The sequence below is a fragment of the Salmo salar genome, chromosome ssa01, assembly GCF_905237065.1.
Source record: "Salmo salar chromosome ssa01, Ssal_v3.1, whole genome shotgun sequence".
NCBI classification, from domain to species: Eukaryota; Metazoa; Chordata; class Actinopteri; order Salmoniformes; family Salmonidae; genus Salmo; species Salmo salar.
This window is the reverse complement of record NC_059442.1, coordinates 85,768,203-85,787,746: the sequence shown is the minus strand read 5'-3', so window position 1 is coordinate 85,787,746 and position 19,544 is coordinate 85,768,203. Positions and strand designations below refer to the sequence as shown.

Here is a 19,544-nt window from a genome sequence, read left to right as displayed (position 1 = left end):
ACAGTGTTTAAACCCTTTACAATGAAGATCTGTGAAGTTATTTGGATTTTTATGAATTATCTTTGAAAGACGTTTCTTCTTTTGCTGAGTTTACATGGTGTCCAGGTCAGGAAAACAAAAACATTTCTTTATTAAAGACTATCAGAAAGAATGTTGGTACTTATTTATTTTGATCCAAATCCATGAATGAGTGAGTCACTCAGCTTTATGTAGGTGCCGAGGCTATATGACTGCACCATCAACTTGATTATTTAGCAGACATCACTTGCTTATATTCAGTCAACACATATATCTTAAGAATATCATGGAATATAATTGAGCATTTTGTTTCTCTTAGAATAAAAACCTTTGTGTAACAACAGTTTTAGTAAATAATACTGACGAGTAGAAACAAAATGATCAGTTTCTATTTGGTTTATGTCGCCCATTCATTGTCAGTTAGAGCTTTTGTGTCCCTGGATGCTGGACTGGAGCAGTGACGCATGGTACCGTACTAAACCACAAATTACATCTAAAACACTCTGTGTAGCCACTGGTCCATGGTCTTGGCTAAATGAGGGCGATCCTACATAGTGGTGTGTTTCTTAGTGCACTATCCTAAGTTGATAACTACATGATAAGTCTACATCTGTAAGGCACTAGATTTGGACCGTCTACAGGGATGACCTATGGACCTCTGGGGAGAAACTGGTGATTAATGTAGCTTTAGAGTCAAAGGGCTTCAGGGTCTATTTTCAACTTTACCAAGACTGGTATTTTGCTCGGACCCTTAAGTGATCCTAGTATAAATCCACATAAAAATCTTTTGTGGTGCATGTGCGTTTATGCTTGCACAAGCGCACATGTCAAGGGCAAGAAAACTAAGTATCCTGGTAGGCTGCAATCTGGGTAGAATGAGTCTGACGTCATCAGATAATTTCCATGTCAATGACCGTGTGTTTGTAAGAATCGGTGCCAACCTCAAGCCATATGTCAAGGGGACCTTTAGTGGTTTTACTAAGTGTCTTACACCATTGTAGTCGCGATAGATATGAAGGAGTCTATTTCAAAGCTATATTATCCATGGAGGAGCTAACCTCATGACGGAAGTACTCTATAAGTACTGAACCAGTTGTATGCGGTGTGATCATGGTTCATGACTTCTAACTTTCCTCCTGAATGAAGGGTTCTATTTATTAGTGGCATCTGTGTTAACCATCAGAAGAGTGTTTTGGAGATTCCCTTACACGTGTTGCAATCTGAGTGACTACTACCGCTGTTATCAATGGCAATTCGAATTGTTAGGTCTCTAACCTTCTTAATGACTGTTGCTGACATTGGTACCCAAGGGGACCAGCTACCCTACCAATTTATCCCAAAATGTTATCGTACCGGAACACATGACTAGAGCATTTTACTAGTAGCATTGTAGTTGAGACTACACATGGCAATAAATGATTATTGTTGCCATTTGTTTTTGGAGGTAGAAAGTCCACTGGACTTCTTTTACTACCAGTGTGACACCTCCGTGATGTCACAGATGTATTCTATGAGTTTATCCCTGTCGAGGGGCTTGTCCGCTCCTCTCTGTTCTCATGGGGAAGTTTACAACTTGATTTGTTGGCTGATCGGGTGGCCTCGTACAGTGTTGCACGTAGTCTCGACCCTTTTGAACGAAAATGTCAGACCCTTTGTACGAGTTGTCAGTAGTCACGTTGTTAGTAGATTGGCTGTAACCTTTCAACCATATCTCCTGGTGTTTGTGCTTCAAAAAGCTCAGTGGCTGTCGTGGGTAACCGTTCCAGTACCTGCAAACTGAGAGGAGGATATCTTTCGGCGATATCGCACAGTGTTTCACCAGTTGGAGTCACCGGGTCAGTGGTGGGACTGACACCGTTAGTTTCATTGTAAGGCGTTTCAGTCCCTCTCAAAGCAGATTTGCAACTGCACATGGGGTCAAAGATTGTACTTTTTGGAGAAATGTCCTCTGGTCTGATGAAACAAAAATAGAACTGTTTGGCCATAATTGGGCGGCAGGTAGCCTACTGGTTAGAGCGATGGACTTGTAACCGAAAGTTTGCAAGATCGAATCTCCGAGCTGACAAGGTAAAAATATGTTGTTCTGCCTCTGAACAAGGCAGTTAACCCACTGTTCCTAGGCCGTCATTGAAAATAAGAATTTGTTCTTAACTGACTTGCCTAGTTAAATAAAGGTTAAAACATATTTTTTAAGAAGAATAATGACCATTGTTATTTTGAGAAAAATGGGGAAAGCTTGCGTGCCGAAGAATACCGTGAAGCATGGGGGTGGCAGCATCATGTTGTAGGGGTGCTTTGCTGCAGGAGGGACTGGTGCACTTCACAAAATAGATGGCATCATGAGGTAGGAAAATTAGGTGGATATATTGAAGCAACATCTCAAGACATCAGTCAGGAATTTAAAGCTTGGTTGCAAATGTGTCTTCCAAATGGACAATGACCCCAAGCATACTTCCAAAGTTGTGGCAAAATGGCTTAAGGACAACAATGTCAAGGTATTGGAGTGGCCAGCACAAAGCCCTGACCTCAATCCAATTGAAAATTTGTTGGCAGAACGGAAAAAGCGTGTGTGAGCAAGAAGGCCTACAAACCTGACTCAGTTACACCTGCTCTGTCAGAAGGAATGGGCCAAAATTCACCTAACCTATTGTGGGAAGCTTGTGGAAGGCTACACAAAACGTTTGACCCAAGTTAAACAATTTAGGCAATGTTACCAAATTCTAATTGAGTGTATAAACTTCTGACCCACTAGGAATGTGATGAAAGAAATAAAAGCTGAAATGAATAATTCTCTATACTATTATTCTGACATTTCACATTCTTAAAATAAAGTGGTGACCCTAACTGACCTAAGACAGGGAATTTTTACTAGGATTAAATATCAGGAATTGTGAAACTGAGTTTAAATGTATTTGGCTAAGGTGTATGTAAACTTCAACTGTACGTACGTACATACGTACGTACATGCATGCATACATACATACATACATACATACATACATACATACATACATACATACATACATACAGTAGAAACAACAACACGATATACAGAAAATAAGCAACTTTGATTGGAACGCACACGTGTCCAAAGTTATTATTTGCCAGCCAGAAAATGTTTCAATTCGTGCAAGATTGCGCAAATATCTACATACTTGATCTGCGCAAACATTGGTGAAATGCGTGGGCTCTCCTCGAAGAGAAGTTTGTCTGGCTCAGTAAAGCCTCGAACATAAATTGTCCACAACGCTGAAAAGGGCTACTTCTATGTAAATTAATGAAGAGGCGGAACACACCTCAATTCTAACTGTTAGAAAATAATTTTGACAAGTTGAAACCCAGCCTATAGATAATTAGCAGGCAGCGCGTGTTAACTGTCCTGTTGCGTAATAATCACATTTTGGAACAGTGAGTGCATTCTGACATGTGCATAAAACAACTCACACTGGGGTCGACCGTTAGAGATATTTGGAACTCACGTATGAAAAGGTTAACAAAAACACATCATTTTTCATACACAACGTAAAGGATGGAGACTTCGTACATGTAGTGTGTATATACTTTTCAAGTTACAGTATTTCCTTTATAACATATTTTTAATGACATCACAAAATAACCAAAATGACATTCTTCTTTAGATCACTTCTGACCATTCCACACGTTCTATGTTAGAAATATTGTTCCAGTATTCGCTTTAGAACGTGTTAGAGTTTCAGCGAGAAACGTCTATGAAACAAAGGCACATTCCTGTGTGAATTTGGAGAGGGAGAAAGCTGAACGTTCTAATCCCTGATTTACAACAGGGTGTGAACTGTCAACCCACCACCAGTCTGGCTGAAGTCATCTGCTGCAAAGCTGATCTGACCCATCTGGATGCTCACAGGACAGTCATGACATAGTATTGCACTAGATTTAGCTAGTCTGTTGTGTGATCAAGGAAAATTAGGAATTCCAATATATCCAAGGGTAGGTTGAACTGCTAGGCTGCACCCTAGTTCTAGAACTGCCAGTTTGCTGTGAGCCTTCGCCTTACCCACCGGCTGGTCCCCCACCCCTCTAAAGCCTTACCCACCGGCTGGTCCCCCACCCCTCTAAAGCCTTACCCTCCGGCTGGTCCCCCTCCCCTCTAAAGCCTTACCCTCGGCTGGTCCCCTACCCCTCTAAAGCCTTAGCTACCGGCTGGTACCCCACCCGTCTAATGCGCCTGTGATGCGGCTGGGGTCTCTGATGGCCTTGAAATCATAGAGCTGTGTGTTGATATGGAATGCAGCCACACAATAATGGGGCTGAATGACTAGCTGGCTGGCTGGTTGGTTGCTGACTGGTTGGCTGGCTCACGGGCTGACTAATTGGCTGGCTGGCTGGCACAAGATGGAATGTGTGCTATGTGCCCAAGCAAAGTTTAAAACACTACTACACACCAGCTGTGTTTAGTCCATTCGGTAAATCCTAATGGAATGGTGTGTGTGTGTGTGTGTGTACTATTATGGGATGTGTGAAGTGAGTGAGTCAATGTTTTACTTCCTGGCAGTCAAGAGTTCATTTTATTTAATCATTTAATTATCATGTCCTCCTGGACCGTCCCGAGGTTTATCAACAGAATGTTACGTGCCTATTAGTGAATATACACGTCACTATCCTTAGCCCTCCAGATTCTAGTCTCTCTCTTTCGCTCTCTCTCTCTCACACACACCAGTTGTATACCTATTACTAACTCTGTAGCTGGATAATAATGTAGTAGATATATTTTGTATTTAGCCTCTGCTGCCCTCTGGTGGTTAGTAACATACAATGCGCCCCCACCCTTCATCCTCAGGCCAGACCCTGGGAATAATGTCATACTGTTATAATCATAGAAATACAATCTCATTCTAGTTGTGGTCATATCTTACCCTGCGCATGCTGTTACAATGCTTACTGTAGTATTACAGAATATTAAAATATGTCTAACTCTACCTCAGGCCAGCCGTGTAGAGAGTGAGCAGGTGCTGCAGAGGAGGCTGGAGGAGGTTAGTGAGGAGTTGAGGAGTTCACAGAGCACCCTGGAGAAAGCCCAGCAGGACGCTACCACCCTCTCAGGTAAGACATTATTCACGTTTCGGCCATGTTTGTTCGAATTCCAGAATTCCAATTCCACTAACGGGGTATGAAGTGAAAATGCTCAATTGAAGTCAATGTCAAACTTTCCTCAAATTTGACCATTAAATTGAACCGTCAGATTTAATAAACCGACCAAAATAAGAAATCGGATTAGCTATAGTCACGTTATTTGACTGCCAACCTTAACCAATTGTATTTTATTCTTCAAAATTGCACTAAATAAGATCTATTGATTCAACAGCGTTAATCAAATTTTATTTGTCACATGCGCCGAATACAACAGGTGTAGACCTTACCGTGAAATGCTTACTTACAAGCCCTTAACCAACAATGCAGTTCAAGAAATAGTTAAGACAATATTTACTAAATAAACTAAAGTGATTATTATATATTTTTTTATATATATAATCTTAAAGTAAAACAAGAAAATTGCATAACAATAACGAGGCTATATACAGGGGGTACCGGTACATAGTCAATGTGCGGGGGTACAGGTTAGTATAGGTCATTTGTAAATCGACACTGCATAGATAATGAACAGCATGTAGCAGCAGTGTAAAAACAAAGGGGGGCGTCAGTCAATGTAAATAGTCCGGGTGGCCATTTGATTAATTGTTCAGCAGTCTTATGGCTTGGGGGTAGAAGCTGTTAAGGAGCCTTTTGGTCCTAGACTTGATGCTCTGGTACCGCTTGCCGTGCGGTAGCAGAGAGAACAGTCTATGACTTGGGCGACTGGAGTCTTTGACAATTTTTTGGGGCCTTCCTCTGACACTGCCTAGTGCATATAGGTCCTGGATGTCAGGAAGCTTGGCCCCAGTGATGTACTGGGCCGTACACTCTACCCTCTGTAGCGCCTTACGGTCAGATGCAGAGCAGTTGCCATACCAGGCGGTGACGCAACCGGTCAGGATGCTCTCGATGGTGCAGCTGTAGAAGTTTTTGAGGATCTGGGGCCCATGCCAAATCTTTTCTCCTGAGGGGAAAAGGTGTTGTCATGCCCTCTTCACGACTGTTTTGGTGTGTTTGGACCATGATCGTTCGTAGGTGATGTGGACACCAAGGAACTTGAAACTCTCGACCCGCTCCACTACAACCCCGTCGATGTTAATGGGGGCCTGTTCGGCCCGCCTTTTCCTGTAGTCCACGATCAGCTCCTTTTGTCTTGCTCACATTGAGGGAGAGGTTGTTGTCCTGGCAACCATGCTGCCAAGTGTCTGACCTCCTCCCTATAGACTGTCTCATCGTTGTCGGTGATCAGGCCTACCACTGTTGTCAGCAAACTTAATGATGGTGTTGGAGTCATGCTTGGCCATGCAGTCGTGGGTGAACAGGGAATACAGGAGGGAACTAAGCACGCACCCCTGAGAGGCCCCAGTGTTGAGGATCAGAGTGGCAGATGTATTGTTGCCTACCCTTACCACCTGGGGTCTGTCTGTCAGGAAGTGCAGGATCCAGTTGCAGAGGGAGGTGTTTAGTCCCATGGTCCTTAGCTTAGTGATGAGCTTTGTGGGCACTGTGGTGTTTGAATGCTGAGCTGTAGTCAATGAACAGCATTCTCACGTAGGTGTTCCTTTTGTCCAGGTGGGAAAGGGCAGTGTGGAGTGCGATTGAGATTGCGTCATCTGTGGATCTGTTGGGGCGGTATGCAAATTGGAGTGGATCTTGTGTTTCCCGGCATGATGGTGTTGACGTGAGCCTTTCATGGCTACCGACGTGAGTGCTACGGGGCAGTAATCATTTAGGCAGGTTACCTTCGCTTTCTTGGGCACAGGGACTATGGTGGTCTGCTTGAAACATGTATGTATTACAGACTCGGTCAGGGAGAGGTTGAAAATGTCAGTGAAGACACTTGCTAGTTGGTCCGCGCATGCTTTGAGTACACGTCCTGGTAATCCGTCTGGCCCCGCGACTTTGAATGTTGACCTGTTTAATGGTCTTGCTCACATCGGCTACAGAGAGCGTGATCACAGTCGTCCAGAACAGCTGGTGCTCTATAAATATATAGTTTGTAGTGAGTGTTGTCTGCCATCCCTCCAGACATCCAGGTCCATCTGGGCAGGATAGAGGCTGATCTGAAAGAGCGTAGTGCCCAGGTGGAGGCCCTAACAGCCCAGCTGGAGCAGACCAAGCTGGAGAAGGGACAACTGGAGGATCAGGTAGAATCCATCAACGTGCTGCTGGAGGCCAGCCACAACAGAGACGTGGACGAGGACACGGAGGTGAGTTATCAGATCAGGGTTAGGGTAAGCGCCTAGACTGCTCCCAACCAGCACTTGCACACTCTGCGTGAGCCAGTGCTTACTAGTGCCAGAGAGGTTGTTAACTGAGAGACTCAAAATGCGATGACTTTCTGTAAATACCAATGATGAAGTTTCAGAGCACTGTCAATGGCAAATTTGTTCAAAGTATTTGCAGGAGGTAATCACAAATTGAGTGTCTGTTTCAAACCTCTCTGGTGCTAATGAGCAATGGCTTGTCCGGAGATGTTGTGGTGGTGAAAACCATGCTATCAATGTTTTTTTGGGGTCCACTTCTGAAATTCATGTTTATTTATGTTTTACAGGGTAACTCCACTGAGTTGGAACAGCTAAAGAGCAGGTATGGTTTTGATAATCTGTCCCTCATAATTCTCTTTATAGATGTGGAGTTGGTCTTTTCTCAACAACACCAATCATTTATCTTCCAGTCTTCAGGACAGAGACAGTCAGTTGGCATCACTCCAACAGGAGCTGAAGCAGCTCCAAGAAATGAAACAGGAGGCTACTGTAAGTTCTGTAAGTAGTCTATTCTGTATTCATTGTGCTTGCTAATTGGATGGCCATGCACTTTGACTAACTGAATCAGTTATTTCTCTATTGATTTCCTCTCTAGGTTTCTTCCTAGGTTCTGGCCTTTCCAGGGAGTTTTTCCTAGACACCGTGCTTCTACATCCTCCATTGCTTGCTGTTTGGGGTTTTAGGCTGGGTTTCTGTACAGGGCTTTATAAATACATTTATTTCATTGATTTCCTAACTGAATCAGTTAGTTCTCTATTGATTTCCTAACTGAATGTATTTGGACATTTCTAGGCAGAATTGTATCCATTGGGAAGAGACATTTGGTTTCCAAAGGGGGGTATTGAGAACCATAATGTTGTCTTTTTATCTTTCATTATCTTCTTACTCTGTCCCGGCAGGCAGTCGCTACAGCCGAGACAGAGTGGGCACCTAAAAGGTATGTCTGGAGCAAGTCCACTGCTATTTCAGTTTAAATCACCCATTTGAAGCTGAAACTATGTCACCAACTTTGTTCAATTCTGCTATTATGTACCTGAACATCCTCATATGAATCTCTCTTAATTTCAGTGAGGAAGCAAGCCTGGTGGCATCACTTCAGGAAGAACTGAAGCAGCTTAAAGAAGAGATGGAGCAACTTAAAAACTCTCCCGTAAGTTTCTTTGAGCTAAAAGTGGTACATTTCTATATTTACACGACAGCTTTTCCATTATGAATATTGACATGTTTTCTCATAGTTGACTGCTTTTTTGTCAGGCTGATGTCACTGGAGAGACGGAACAGCTACTCAACAGGTGAGTTATGGTTTTACTGAAACCTAGTTTCAGAAGAATATACTTACTAGAAGGGACAGAACATTGTCTTGAATGGGATTGTTAGTTCTAGTAATTATAGTTCTATGCCTTGTGCTCACTTGATCAACAACAAACAAAAAAATATATGTTTCAATACAACTTCATTACAACACACCATTGCCTAATGCTGGTTAACCATGTGGTCCTTCATTCCAGTCTGAAGGAGAGAACGAGCCAAGACGCATCAACAGAAGACGTGAAGCAACTCAAAGAAACATCAGAGCAGGCCCAGAGCAGCCCTGCTGTAAGTGTGCCATTCCTCTCCTACAGTCACCTACAGTTACCCTAGTCTGGTCCCAGGCCCATTTGTGCTGTTTTACCAATCTCCTACGGTCGTTTGGTATGACAACAACCGTAGGAGTTGGCAAGACCGCACAAACAGCTTTGGGACCAGGCTATAGTTGCCCTTCTTGTGTATCAACTTGAATTGTACTACCGTAGGATATAGTTATCTGAATTCCTGCTTTATGTTTCAGCAGTCCGACAACACCGCAGAACTGGCGGCGCTACAAACCAGGTACAAAAAGCCTTGTTCATCACCAAACCCATTGATTTTAACTTGGTTTTTCCCTTGTGGAATATCAAATCAAACTGTATTTAAAGTGTCTTTAAAATCGCAACACATTTTACAGTAAAACAATACAAATGTTGATTAAAAGCTATATGGAATATTTGCTTTTGGCGCTTCTATATAAAAAGGATACTAAAGTAAACTGTGTTTCTGGCCCTCTGGTTGTTTATTAGTCTGGCAGAGAGGGACGCTATGATGGCATCACTACAGGTGGAGCTAAGGGAAGCCAGGGACCAATCGCGGAAGGTACAGGAGACCCTCGCTCAGGTCCAGCAGAGCCAGGAATCAGAGCTGAGCACAGAGCTGCCGGTAAGACATGATGTACAAATCTGACTGAGCCATGATCATAACTTGAGTGGTTTGGTCTGGTCTGACAGAAGTCATGTGGCCCGTTTATGAAACGTTTAGATAGAAATAGGTTTTGTCGAACAAACGTGCCTCTCTGACATGTAGAATAAGGAATCACGTCTGCTCTATTCACGGCAGTTCTATATGCAATGTTCGACAAAGATTGGCTACCGAACATATGCTTTTGGCTACCGAACATATGCTTTTCCAACAGTCTTGGAGTTCCCACATATGCTGAGCACTTGTTGGCTGCTTTTCCTTCACTCTGCGGTCCAACTCATCCCAAACCATCTCAATTGGGTTGAGGTTGGGTGATTGTGGAGGCCAGGTCATCTGATGCAGCACTCATCACTCTCCTTCTTGGTCAAATAGCCCTTACACAGCCTGGAGGTGTGTTGGGTCATTGTCCTGTTGAAAAACAAATGATAGTCCCACTAAGCGCAAACCAGATTGGATGGCGTATCGGTGCAGAATGCTGTCGTAGCAATGCTGGTTAAGTGTGCCTTCAATTCTAAATGCATCAAAGATGGTGTCACCAGCAAAGCACCATCACACCGCCACCTCTATTCTTCACGGTGGGAACCACACGTGGAGATCATCCGTTCACCTACTCTGCATCTCACAAAGACACGGCGGTTGGAACCAAAAATCGCAAATTTGGACTCATCAGATCTAATGTCACCGGTCTAATGTCCATTGCTCGTGTTTCTTGGCCCAAGCAAGTCTCTTCTTATTATTGGTGTCCTTTAGTAGTGGTTTCTTTGCAGCAATTCGACCATGAAGGCCTGATTCACACAGTCTCCTCTGAATAGTTGATGTTGAGATGTTTCTGTTACTTGAACCCCCCTTTATTTGGGCTGCAATTTCTGAGGCTGGTAACTCTAATGAACTTATCCTCTACAGCAGAGTTGACTCGGGGTCTTCCTTTACTGTGGCGGTCCTCATGAGAGCAAGTTTCATCATAGTGCTTTGATGGTTTTTGCGACTGCACTTGAAGAAACTTTCAAAGTTCTTGACATTTTTCCCATTGACTGACCTTCATGTCTTAAAGTAAAGCTGGATTGTCATTTCTCTTTGCTTATTTGAGCTGTTCTTGCAATAATATGGACTTGGTCTTTTACCTAATAGAGCTATCTTCTGTATACCACCCCTACCTTGTCACAATACAACTGATTGGCACAAACGCATTAAATTACACAAATTCACTTTTAACAAGGCACACCTGTTAATTGAAATGCATTCCAGGTGACTACCTCATGAAGCTGGTTGAGAGAATGCCAAGAGTGTGCAAAGCTGTCAACAAGGCAACGGGTGGCTACTTTGAAGAATCTCCAATATAAAATATATTTTGATTTGTTTAACACTTTTTGGTTTCTACATTATTCCAAATGTGTTATTTGATAGTTTTGATATCTTCACTATTATTCTACAATGTAGAGAATAGTAAAAAATTACGCAAAAACCTGGAATGAGTAGGTGTGTCCAAACTTTGACTGCTACTGTATATCGTTTATCTGCTTTTACCTGTAAGCCAGAGCACCACAGAAAAATATCACATTTGTAGAAAATGTAATGGACATTAATGTTTTCTCATTTGTTCTGACTGACTGTGGTGTTTTGATTCCAGGAGCTGTTGGAGAAACTGAAGGAAGCAGAGGACAGCCACGGGACACTGCAGGCAGAGTGTGACCAGTACAGAACAGTCCTCGCTGAAACAGTGAGTACCTACAACAACACAACACGCCCAGTTCGTTTACACATCGGCATATCTAGATCCCTCAAATTAAAATGTGGATCTTGAAACCAGTTCCACTGCTTTTTTCATTATTCCCTCTAATTAGGGACTGATTTAGATCTGGGACACCAGGTGGGTGCAATTAATTCTGGTAGAACAGAAAACCAGCAGTACTTTGGACCTCGTAGTGTAAGATTTGAATACCCCTGCTCTAGATTAACTTAAAAATGGGCCTACAACATAAGACAATTACATGTTTGTGTGAGTGAGAGACGGGTGTAAATGGGGGATAGATCTACCGAATTTATCACCCAAAACCTGCATCTATAAAGATGTGAAATTTGACCTCAAGCAAAACGTTTTCTTGCTTAAAAATACAAGTGTGTGTGTGTGTGAGTGAGCGAGTTGTGGTCTACAAGATTTCATCCTGCAAAATTTCAAATAAAGAAATACTCACACAATCATGTATCTGTCTCTACACAGGAAGGAATGCTGAAGTGCCTTCAGAAGAGTGTTGAGCAGGAGGAGCTGGTGTGGAAATCCAAGATTGCTGACTCTGAGGACCAGTTGAAGAAGGTGAAGAAGCAGTGTTTTCTCTCCAACTGTAATACAGTACTCTCTCTGTGTGGCCCTGCAGTGTATTAGTGGGCGTGGCCAATGTTGCCGTCTCCGACCCAACATTTTAAAGGCCCTTTTCTTGGCCACAGAGACAAAATTTTGCTGTTTTAAAGCACATTTCCTGAAATTCTTCACATTTTGCCATGGCTTATGCTGTGTTCTTGTGCTGTGATTTTAAATTCTCTGACTGTCTAGTTTTTATTTATTTTACTTAAATATCTTATTAAAATATAGCTCTATATACCAAAACCAGATATAAAGTATGTAGAAATATATTCTCTACATAGTCGTTTAAGTTTACACTGAAAACATTTACATCCCGAAAATTACCACAAATGTATTTTTAAAAATCACCCCGCCACTGTTCAATGATTATTGGGGAAACACTGCCATGTTCTAAAGCACACCCTCTCTACTCACACTAGGCCCTGGAACAAGTGCACACTCTGAAGGAGACTGCAGAGAGCTTGAAGGCAGAGAACCAAAGCATAGAACAGGTATAATAAATATATCGACATTTTATAAAATAATCTGTTCATTAATTTCCACCTGAATGGGTTTATCATAATATCAGGCTGATTTCAACTACGGTCCAGTAGGTGTGTAGTGCTGGACTGGTACTGTCTGTACTGAATTGTACTTCACTAATGGACTCCTTAACCTCCTCTTCCTCCAGCTGAAGGAGCAGTTGATGTTGTTGGAAGCCCAATTGGAGAAACAGTCCGAGACCGCCCCGACAGAGGAGGAAATGGCACCGGTACACATCTACATCCATACAGTACACCATAGGTACACTAGCTATACACATCTACATCCATACAGTACACCATAGGTACACTAGCTACACACATCTACATCCATACAGTACACCATAGGTACACTAGCTATACACATCTACATCCATACAGTACACTAGCTATACACATCTACATCCATACAGTACACTAGCTATACACATCTACATCCATACAGTACACCATAGGTACACTAGCTATACACATCTACATCCATACAGTACACTAGCTATACACATCTACATCCATACAGTACACCATAGGTACACTAGCTATACACACCAGCATTCATGTAGTAGAAACAGTCAGAGACCGTCCAGACACAGGGGATTGATGACACCGATACACTGACTAGTAAAGACATCATCCCATATCACCAGCTGGTTTGTGCTCTTGTCTCACTAAATCACATGGCTGACCAAATAATCTAGTACATTGCTGAGACTCTTGTTTGGTGCCTCTAGGGCAATTCACACTGCTGATTGAGGATATATTTACTGAAGAATGATTGGGTTTTCTATTCCTTTTTTGCATCTTTGTAATTGCAGGGCTCATTTGCAAAAGAGACCTTGGTCTCAATATGACTCCCTGTCAAATAAAGGTTAAGTAAAATTGTTCTGGTCTGTCTTCTCCAGTTGAAGCAGCTACTGTCAGAGTCTCAGAGTCCGCTGGAGTCAGCCCAGACGGAAGCCCAGACGCACAAGGAAGTGCTGGCTACGGTAGGAGAAAGAGAAGTCCCCACTAGAATAGTAAACAAACAAAAATGTGACCACATTTTGTTAGTCCCCACAAGGAAAAAGGTTAGGGGTTTAAGGTTAGGTTTTGGGACTAGGGAAAATAGGGAATGGAATCAATCCCCCACAAGGTTAGTTAAACAAGACTGTGTGTGCACGCCCCTGTCTCCTGTGGTCCTGACAGGAAACGCAGTGGGCTGCCTGTTGAGGTCTACTTGGTATGTATCACAATTCTTCCCCTCCCCTCTTGTCCCTAACCCTTGGAGCTTCCTTTTCCAGGTCAGAGGTCAGCTGAGCGAGGCGATGATGTGTGCTCAGAGCCAGGAGGCAGTCCCTGAAACCAGGGCACAGAACAGCCAATCAGAGCCTGAGGTCAGAGTGCACCGGAGGTTATAGGTCATGGGGCACCCTTCACTGCTTGTCTGTTCTAATGGGGGGTACTAGACTTTCTGGAAACTGGTCACTGGACAGCAATGGTTACCACAACCAGGGAATAGAGAGATATACAAATACTACTGGCTGATGTCATGACCATAGACAGCAGCCAGAGGTTTTAAAATGTTCTAGTAATGGCAGCCATCTTGGCATGTCATGTATAGGGACTAACTCATAAATAAAATGACTAGATTTTATTTCTATGGACTAAATTCTAAATGAGTATCTCTCCTGCTGTTAAACCATGTATCTGTGGAGTTAGGAACCATTTGATCGCAGTAGAAAAGTGTTCTTTAACTGACACATTTTGATTGATAAAAACATTACAGAAATAAAAGAAACAGAAGGGCAATCTGGTATGCCTGTGCTTCAGACGGGGGTCGTCACTAGCTCCAGAACGTTGCTTCCTCTGAGCCCGACTGTTTGTCTAGTCTGTCCAGTCCTCTCCATTCACAGCTACTCTAACCATGGTGTGTGTTTAACCAGCCAGTGTGTGTGTTGACTACCAGCTGCAGCTACTCTAACCATGGTGTGTGTTTAACCAGCCAGTGTGTGTTGACTACCAGCTGCAGCTACTCTAACCATGGTGTGTGTTTAACCAGCCAGTGTGTGTTGACTACCAGCTGCAGCTACTCTAACCATGGTGTGTGTTTAACCAGCCAGTGTGTGTTGACTACCAGCTGCAGCTACTCTAACCATGGTGTGTGTTTAACCAGCCAGTGTGTGTGTTGACTACCAGCGCAGCTACTCTAACCATGGTGTGTGTTTAACCAGCCAGTGTGTGTTGACTACCAGCTGCAGCTACTCTAACCATGGTGTGTGTTTAACCAGCCAGTGTGTTTGCTCCAACACTACTCTAACCATGGTGTGTGTTTAACCAGCCAGTGTGTGTTGACTACCAGCTGCAGCTACTCTAACCATGGTGTGTGTTTAACCAGCCAGTGTGTGTTGACTACCAACTGCAGCTACTCTAACCACGGCTTCTATCAATCTCATCTTAGCATGATCACTCACTCCTTGGGTTCAGTTTCCCACTGATTTTAGATTTTTCACTGAAGAACCACACTGTTTTGGTCTTGACGCTGCTTCTTGCCTGGTGTGGAGTGAAGTGGGCACTAACATGACACAGGGTGGTGTGGGTGCGCAAATCAAAACATTTTATAGTGCTTTTACATGCTTTTATCTATTTTTGTCTGTAGCAAGGAGGAACACACAACATCTCTAGTGTCCGTACAGATTAGAGGTCGACCGATTTATGATTTTTCAACACCGATACCGATTATTGGAGGACCAAAAAATGCTGATACCGATTAATCAGCCGATTTATATTTATTTATTTATTTATTTTTTGTAATGAAGACAATTTACAACAATACTGAATGAACAATGAACACTTATTTTAACTTAATATAATACATAAATAAAATCAATTTAGTCTCAAATAAATAATGAAACATGTTCAATTTGGTTTAAATAATGCAAAAACAAAGTGTTGGAGAAGAAAGTAAAAGTGCAATATGTGCCATGTAAAAAAGCTAACGTTTAAGTTCCTTGCTCAGAACATATGAAAGCTGGTGGTTCCTTTTAACATGAGTCTTCAATATTCCCAGTTAAGAAGTTTTAGTTTGTAGTTATTATAGGACTATTTCTCTCTATACCATTTGTATTTCATATACCTTTGACTATTGGATGTTCTTATAGGCACTTTAGTACTGCCAGCCTAATCTCGGGAGTTGATAGGCTTGAAGTCATAAACAGCGCAACGCTTGAAGCACAGCGAAGAGCTGCTGGAAAACGCAGGAAAGTGCTGTTTGAATGAATGCTTACGAGCGTGCTGCTGCCTACCATCGCTCAGTCAGACTGCTCTATCAAATCATAGACTTAATTATAATAAACACACAGAAATACGAGCCTTAGGTTATTAATATGGTCAAATCCGGAAACTATAATTTCGAAAAAACAAAACGTTTAATTCATTCAGTGAAATACGGAACCGTTCCATATTGTATCGAACAGGCGGTAACCCTAAGTCTAAATATTGCTGTTACATTGCACAACCTGCAATGTTATGTTATAATTATGTAAAATTCTGGCAAATTAATTAGTCTTTGTTAGGAAGAAATGGTCTTCACACAGTTCGCAACGAGCCAGGTTGCCCAAACTGCTGCATATACCCTGACTCTGCTTGCACAGAACGCAAGAGAAGTGACACAATTTCCCTAGTTTAAAGAAATTCATGTTAGCAGGCAATATTAACTAAATATGCAGGTTTAAAATGTTTTACTTGTGTATTGATTTTTAAAGAAAGGCATTGATGTTTATGGTTAGGTACACATTGGTGCAACGATTGTGCTTTTTTTCGCGCATGTGCTTGTTAAATCATCACCCGTTTGGCGAAGTAGGCTGTGATTTGATGATAAATTAACAGGCACCGCATTGATTATATGCAACGCAGGACAAGCTAGATAAACTAGTAATATCATCAACCACGTGTAGTTAACTAGTGATTATGTTAAGATTGATTTGTTTTTTATAAGAAGTTTAATGCTAGCTAGAAATGTACCTTGGCTCCTTGCTGCACTCGTGTAGCAGGTGGTCAGCCTGCCACGCAGTCTCCTCGTGGAGCGCAATGTAATCGGCATCCAAAAATGCCGATTACCGATTGTTATGAAAACTTGAAATCGACCCTAATTAATCGTCCATTCCGATTAATCGGTCGACCTCTAGTACAGATATTCATCTTATACTATATTTTGTCCATCTCAAGGTCCAGTCCCAGTTGAATCAGACCACAGAGGAGTTTGAACAGGTACTACCCTCGCCCACCCCTCACTACATACCAATCGGAAGAGGGTAGCTCTTGCTAGCAAGTTTGACATTGGCTAACAACAAAACTGCTTAGTTAGACACAGTGATTTGTCGGATCAACTGTTTCTCTGACTGTTTTGTCTTGATCCCCAGGCTCAGAAGACAGTTGCAGAGCTCCAGGCTCAGCTGGACCTGCTGAAAGAGGCAGGAGACTCCCCACAGGCCAACACAGAGGACGTAGCTCAACTAAAGGTACCCACATAGCACTGAACATGACCCTTGGCTGTGTTCATCAGGACACAATGCTGTGGAACTTTCGGATAGAAATATGTTATGTAGAACAAACATGTCTCTTTGACATGTAGAATAAAAATAGTAATCATGTAGGCTCTATTCATTACATTTCTAACCCTAACCCTGCAACATTGGACAACGTTTGCCTACTAAATGTGGACCAGGGCCAGTATTCATCAAGTGTCTCTGAATAGGAGTGCTGATCTAGGATTTATACATCTATCTGGGGTGAGGACTCTAGTGCCCAAATGCCTGTTTTAGCATGGGCACTGCCATTGAGGACTTTTACAATTTTAAAGTAGTCAACTTATTATGGGTCAAGGAAGGATCACATGATTCCATCCAGGTCATCAGGAGGAATCAGCCAATTAATCATACTCTTGAGCTAACATTCCATAACTGTAGGTGGCAATAAATCACCAACCTTGGCTTTATACCTGTTCAAACAACACACTCCAAGTGGCAGTATGCACCCTTAAAGTTAGTTTACCAGCTCATAGAAGTAGTATAAGAACAAATTGACTAATTTTAAAATGGTGCCTGAATAGCGCTGCCCATGCTGTCACAAATGCTATAATGGGATGTACAGTAGCCTATTCAACGTTGTGATCGTTATACATCTCTATGGGTCACCCCTGTCCATTCACTATAGTCTAAAAGGAAAAACTGATCCCAGATCAGCACTCCTACTCTGAGACACTTTATGAATACACGCCCTGGTCAGTACTGAAGCCGATGAGGTTGTGTGAGGTCCGAAGGATCATCGTCTGTCCCTCTTCTTTTCTCCTCAGGAGCGCCTACAGAAAGAGAGAAAACTAATCAAAGATCTTGGCCAAGCAGCCACCAAACTCCAGCAGCTCTTAAAGTACACTCAGGAGCAGCTCGCCAAAGAGAGGAACAAACACCGCACACTACAGGACCACTCTGATGAGACCAAGGTGGCTATTACAATCTATTACTCATTTATTATGCTAAGGTTGTGGGTTCAATTCCCACAGGGATCACATACCCAAACTAAAAATGTATCCACTCACTGTACTGACAGTTGTTTTGGATATCTGCATCTGCTTAGTGGAATACAGAGTTAAATATATATTTTTTTATTATTGTATACTTAGCCTGAATGACTACAGTAATACTGTTTTGAACTGCTGCATGAGTGTGGTTATGTCATGTCTTTTCTATATTTTTTTGTAATGTCCATCAATGATTGTTTTGATTGATTCATGTATTTATTGTTTGCGTGTGGTTGTAAATGTGTATTTTTGTGTCTGACTTTCAGAGTACAGTGCTGAAGGAAGGAACATCTGTTTAAGAGACTGAAGACAAGACATTAAAACATTCCAAAAAGGCCTTCATATGATTACTATTACCACAGTTATGCATTCCAAAACCATTCTTATTTCTTTGTACTGTAGTAGTTGATTTCTGCAACTCCTGTAAGAATCAAAGGACCAGTTTCCCGGACACAGATGCATGCTCAATGGAGAATCTCCATTTAAAATAACTTTTTAGTCCAGGACTAGGCTTAATCTGTGTCTGTGAAATCGGACCAAGATGTTTAGCTATTGCTATGACCATTTCATTGTATGATCTGTGATGAGGAAAAAAAGACTATGCTGCAAACAAAACTTTGTTGAAGAAAAACCTCCATTCCATCTACGATTCTGGCTATGTCAGGAGTTATACCTAATACTAGCTTTGGTCCAGGGCATTCGTGCACGTTCCTCCACTACGCCCTGTATCGCTATCGATTAACGCCCTGGACCAGAGTTAACCTATTACCTACTCTGCCTTATATTCATAATGACCCCCCCCAAACCAGAGTCCAGTGTTAAAAGGGAAAACAATTGTGCGTTAACGCGTACATCAACCTGTGCAATTACTTTGTATCCAAAATGGCACCCTATTCCCTATATAGCCCACTACTTTTGACCAGGGCCCTCGACGAAACGCAATGGGCCCTTGATCAAAAGAAGTGAACTATATAGGGAATAAATATGGTGCCACTTTCGGACACACCTTTTGTGTGTGTCTTTTCTAAGAGGTTGGTTGAATGGCGGGTAGATTTTATGGTACCCACAATGGATGATGGGCGAATGCAATACAGTGAGTGCCTCCTTCAGTACTGTGTGTGCAGTAGCTGGCTGCCAACACACATGAATGAATTTGATAAAGAATAAACTACAATGTAGCTATGTGTTGTGACTCAGTCCTGCTTGAACCTGTTGTTGTTGACATTTAAACAAAGGATTGATGAAAGAGACCTTGTGGCTGTTCCAGAAAGCAGGATTGTTACATTAGCCATCTAATATTGATAAACATCCACCTAATTTGGATAAACTGCCACATAACGGTCACACTATCAGAGGCTACAGGACTTATTTGCGAGCACTGACAGGTATATGTTCCAGGACTCCGCCGATAGCATCGACGAGCTAACCTCCATCACAGGCTTCAT

The 19,544-nt window shown here is 42.3% G+C and overlaps 1 protein-coding gene across 10 annotated transcripts in view; it reads left to right on the top strand.

Moving 5' to 3' along the window:
• The window catches only part of LOC106611598 (ribosome-binding protein 1), a 52,353-nt gene extending 33,070 nt beyond the window's left edge, over window positions 1-19,283 (top strand). The window contains exons 10-29 of one of the 10 annotated variants that reach the window (XM_045723586.1): window positions 4,980-5,097; window positions 7,156-7,337; window positions 7,682-7,716; window positions 7,805-7,883; window positions 8,294-8,331; window positions 8,463-8,544; window positions 8,649-8,686; window positions 8,903-8,990; window positions 9,223-9,263; window positions 9,479-9,626; window positions 11,293-11,382; window positions 11,884-11,976; window positions 12,444-12,515; window positions 12,695-12,775; window positions 13,448-13,531; window positions 13,826-13,918; window positions 16,749-16,790; window positions 16,943-17,041; window positions 17,875-18,021; window positions 18,366-19,283. In XM_045723586.1, coding sequence (XP_045579542.1) covers window positions 4,980-5,097; window positions 7,156-7,337; window positions 7,682-7,716; window positions 7,805-7,883; window positions 8,294-8,331; window positions 8,463-8,544; window positions 8,649-8,686; window positions 8,903-8,990; window positions 9,223-9,263; window positions 9,479-9,626; window positions 11,293-11,382; window positions 11,884-11,976; window positions 12,444-12,515; window positions 12,695-12,775; window positions 13,448-13,531; window positions 13,826-13,918; window positions 16,749-16,790; window positions 16,943-17,041; window positions 17,875-18,021; window positions 18,366-18,398 — 1,683 coding nt within the window. In that variant the 3' untranslated portion in view covers window positions 18,399-19,283. Of the gene's footprint in view, window positions 1-4,979; window positions 5,098-7,155; window positions 7,338-7,681; window positions 7,717-7,757; window positions 7,893-8,293; window positions 8,332-8,462; window positions 8,545-8,648; window positions 8,687-8,902; window positions 8,991-9,222; window positions 9,264-9,478; window positions 9,627-11,292; window positions 11,383-11,883; window positions 11,977-12,443; window positions 12,516-12,694; window positions 12,808-13,447; window positions 13,532-13,825; window positions 13,919-16,748; window positions 16,791-16,942; window positions 17,042-17,874; window positions 18,022-18,365 lie in introns of those variants that run through there. The other 9 variants (XM_045723573.1, XM_045723569.1, XM_045723578.1 and 6 more) reach the window with 9 other exon arrangements.
• The last annotated feature ends 261 nt before the right edge of the window (window positions 19,284-19,544 follow it).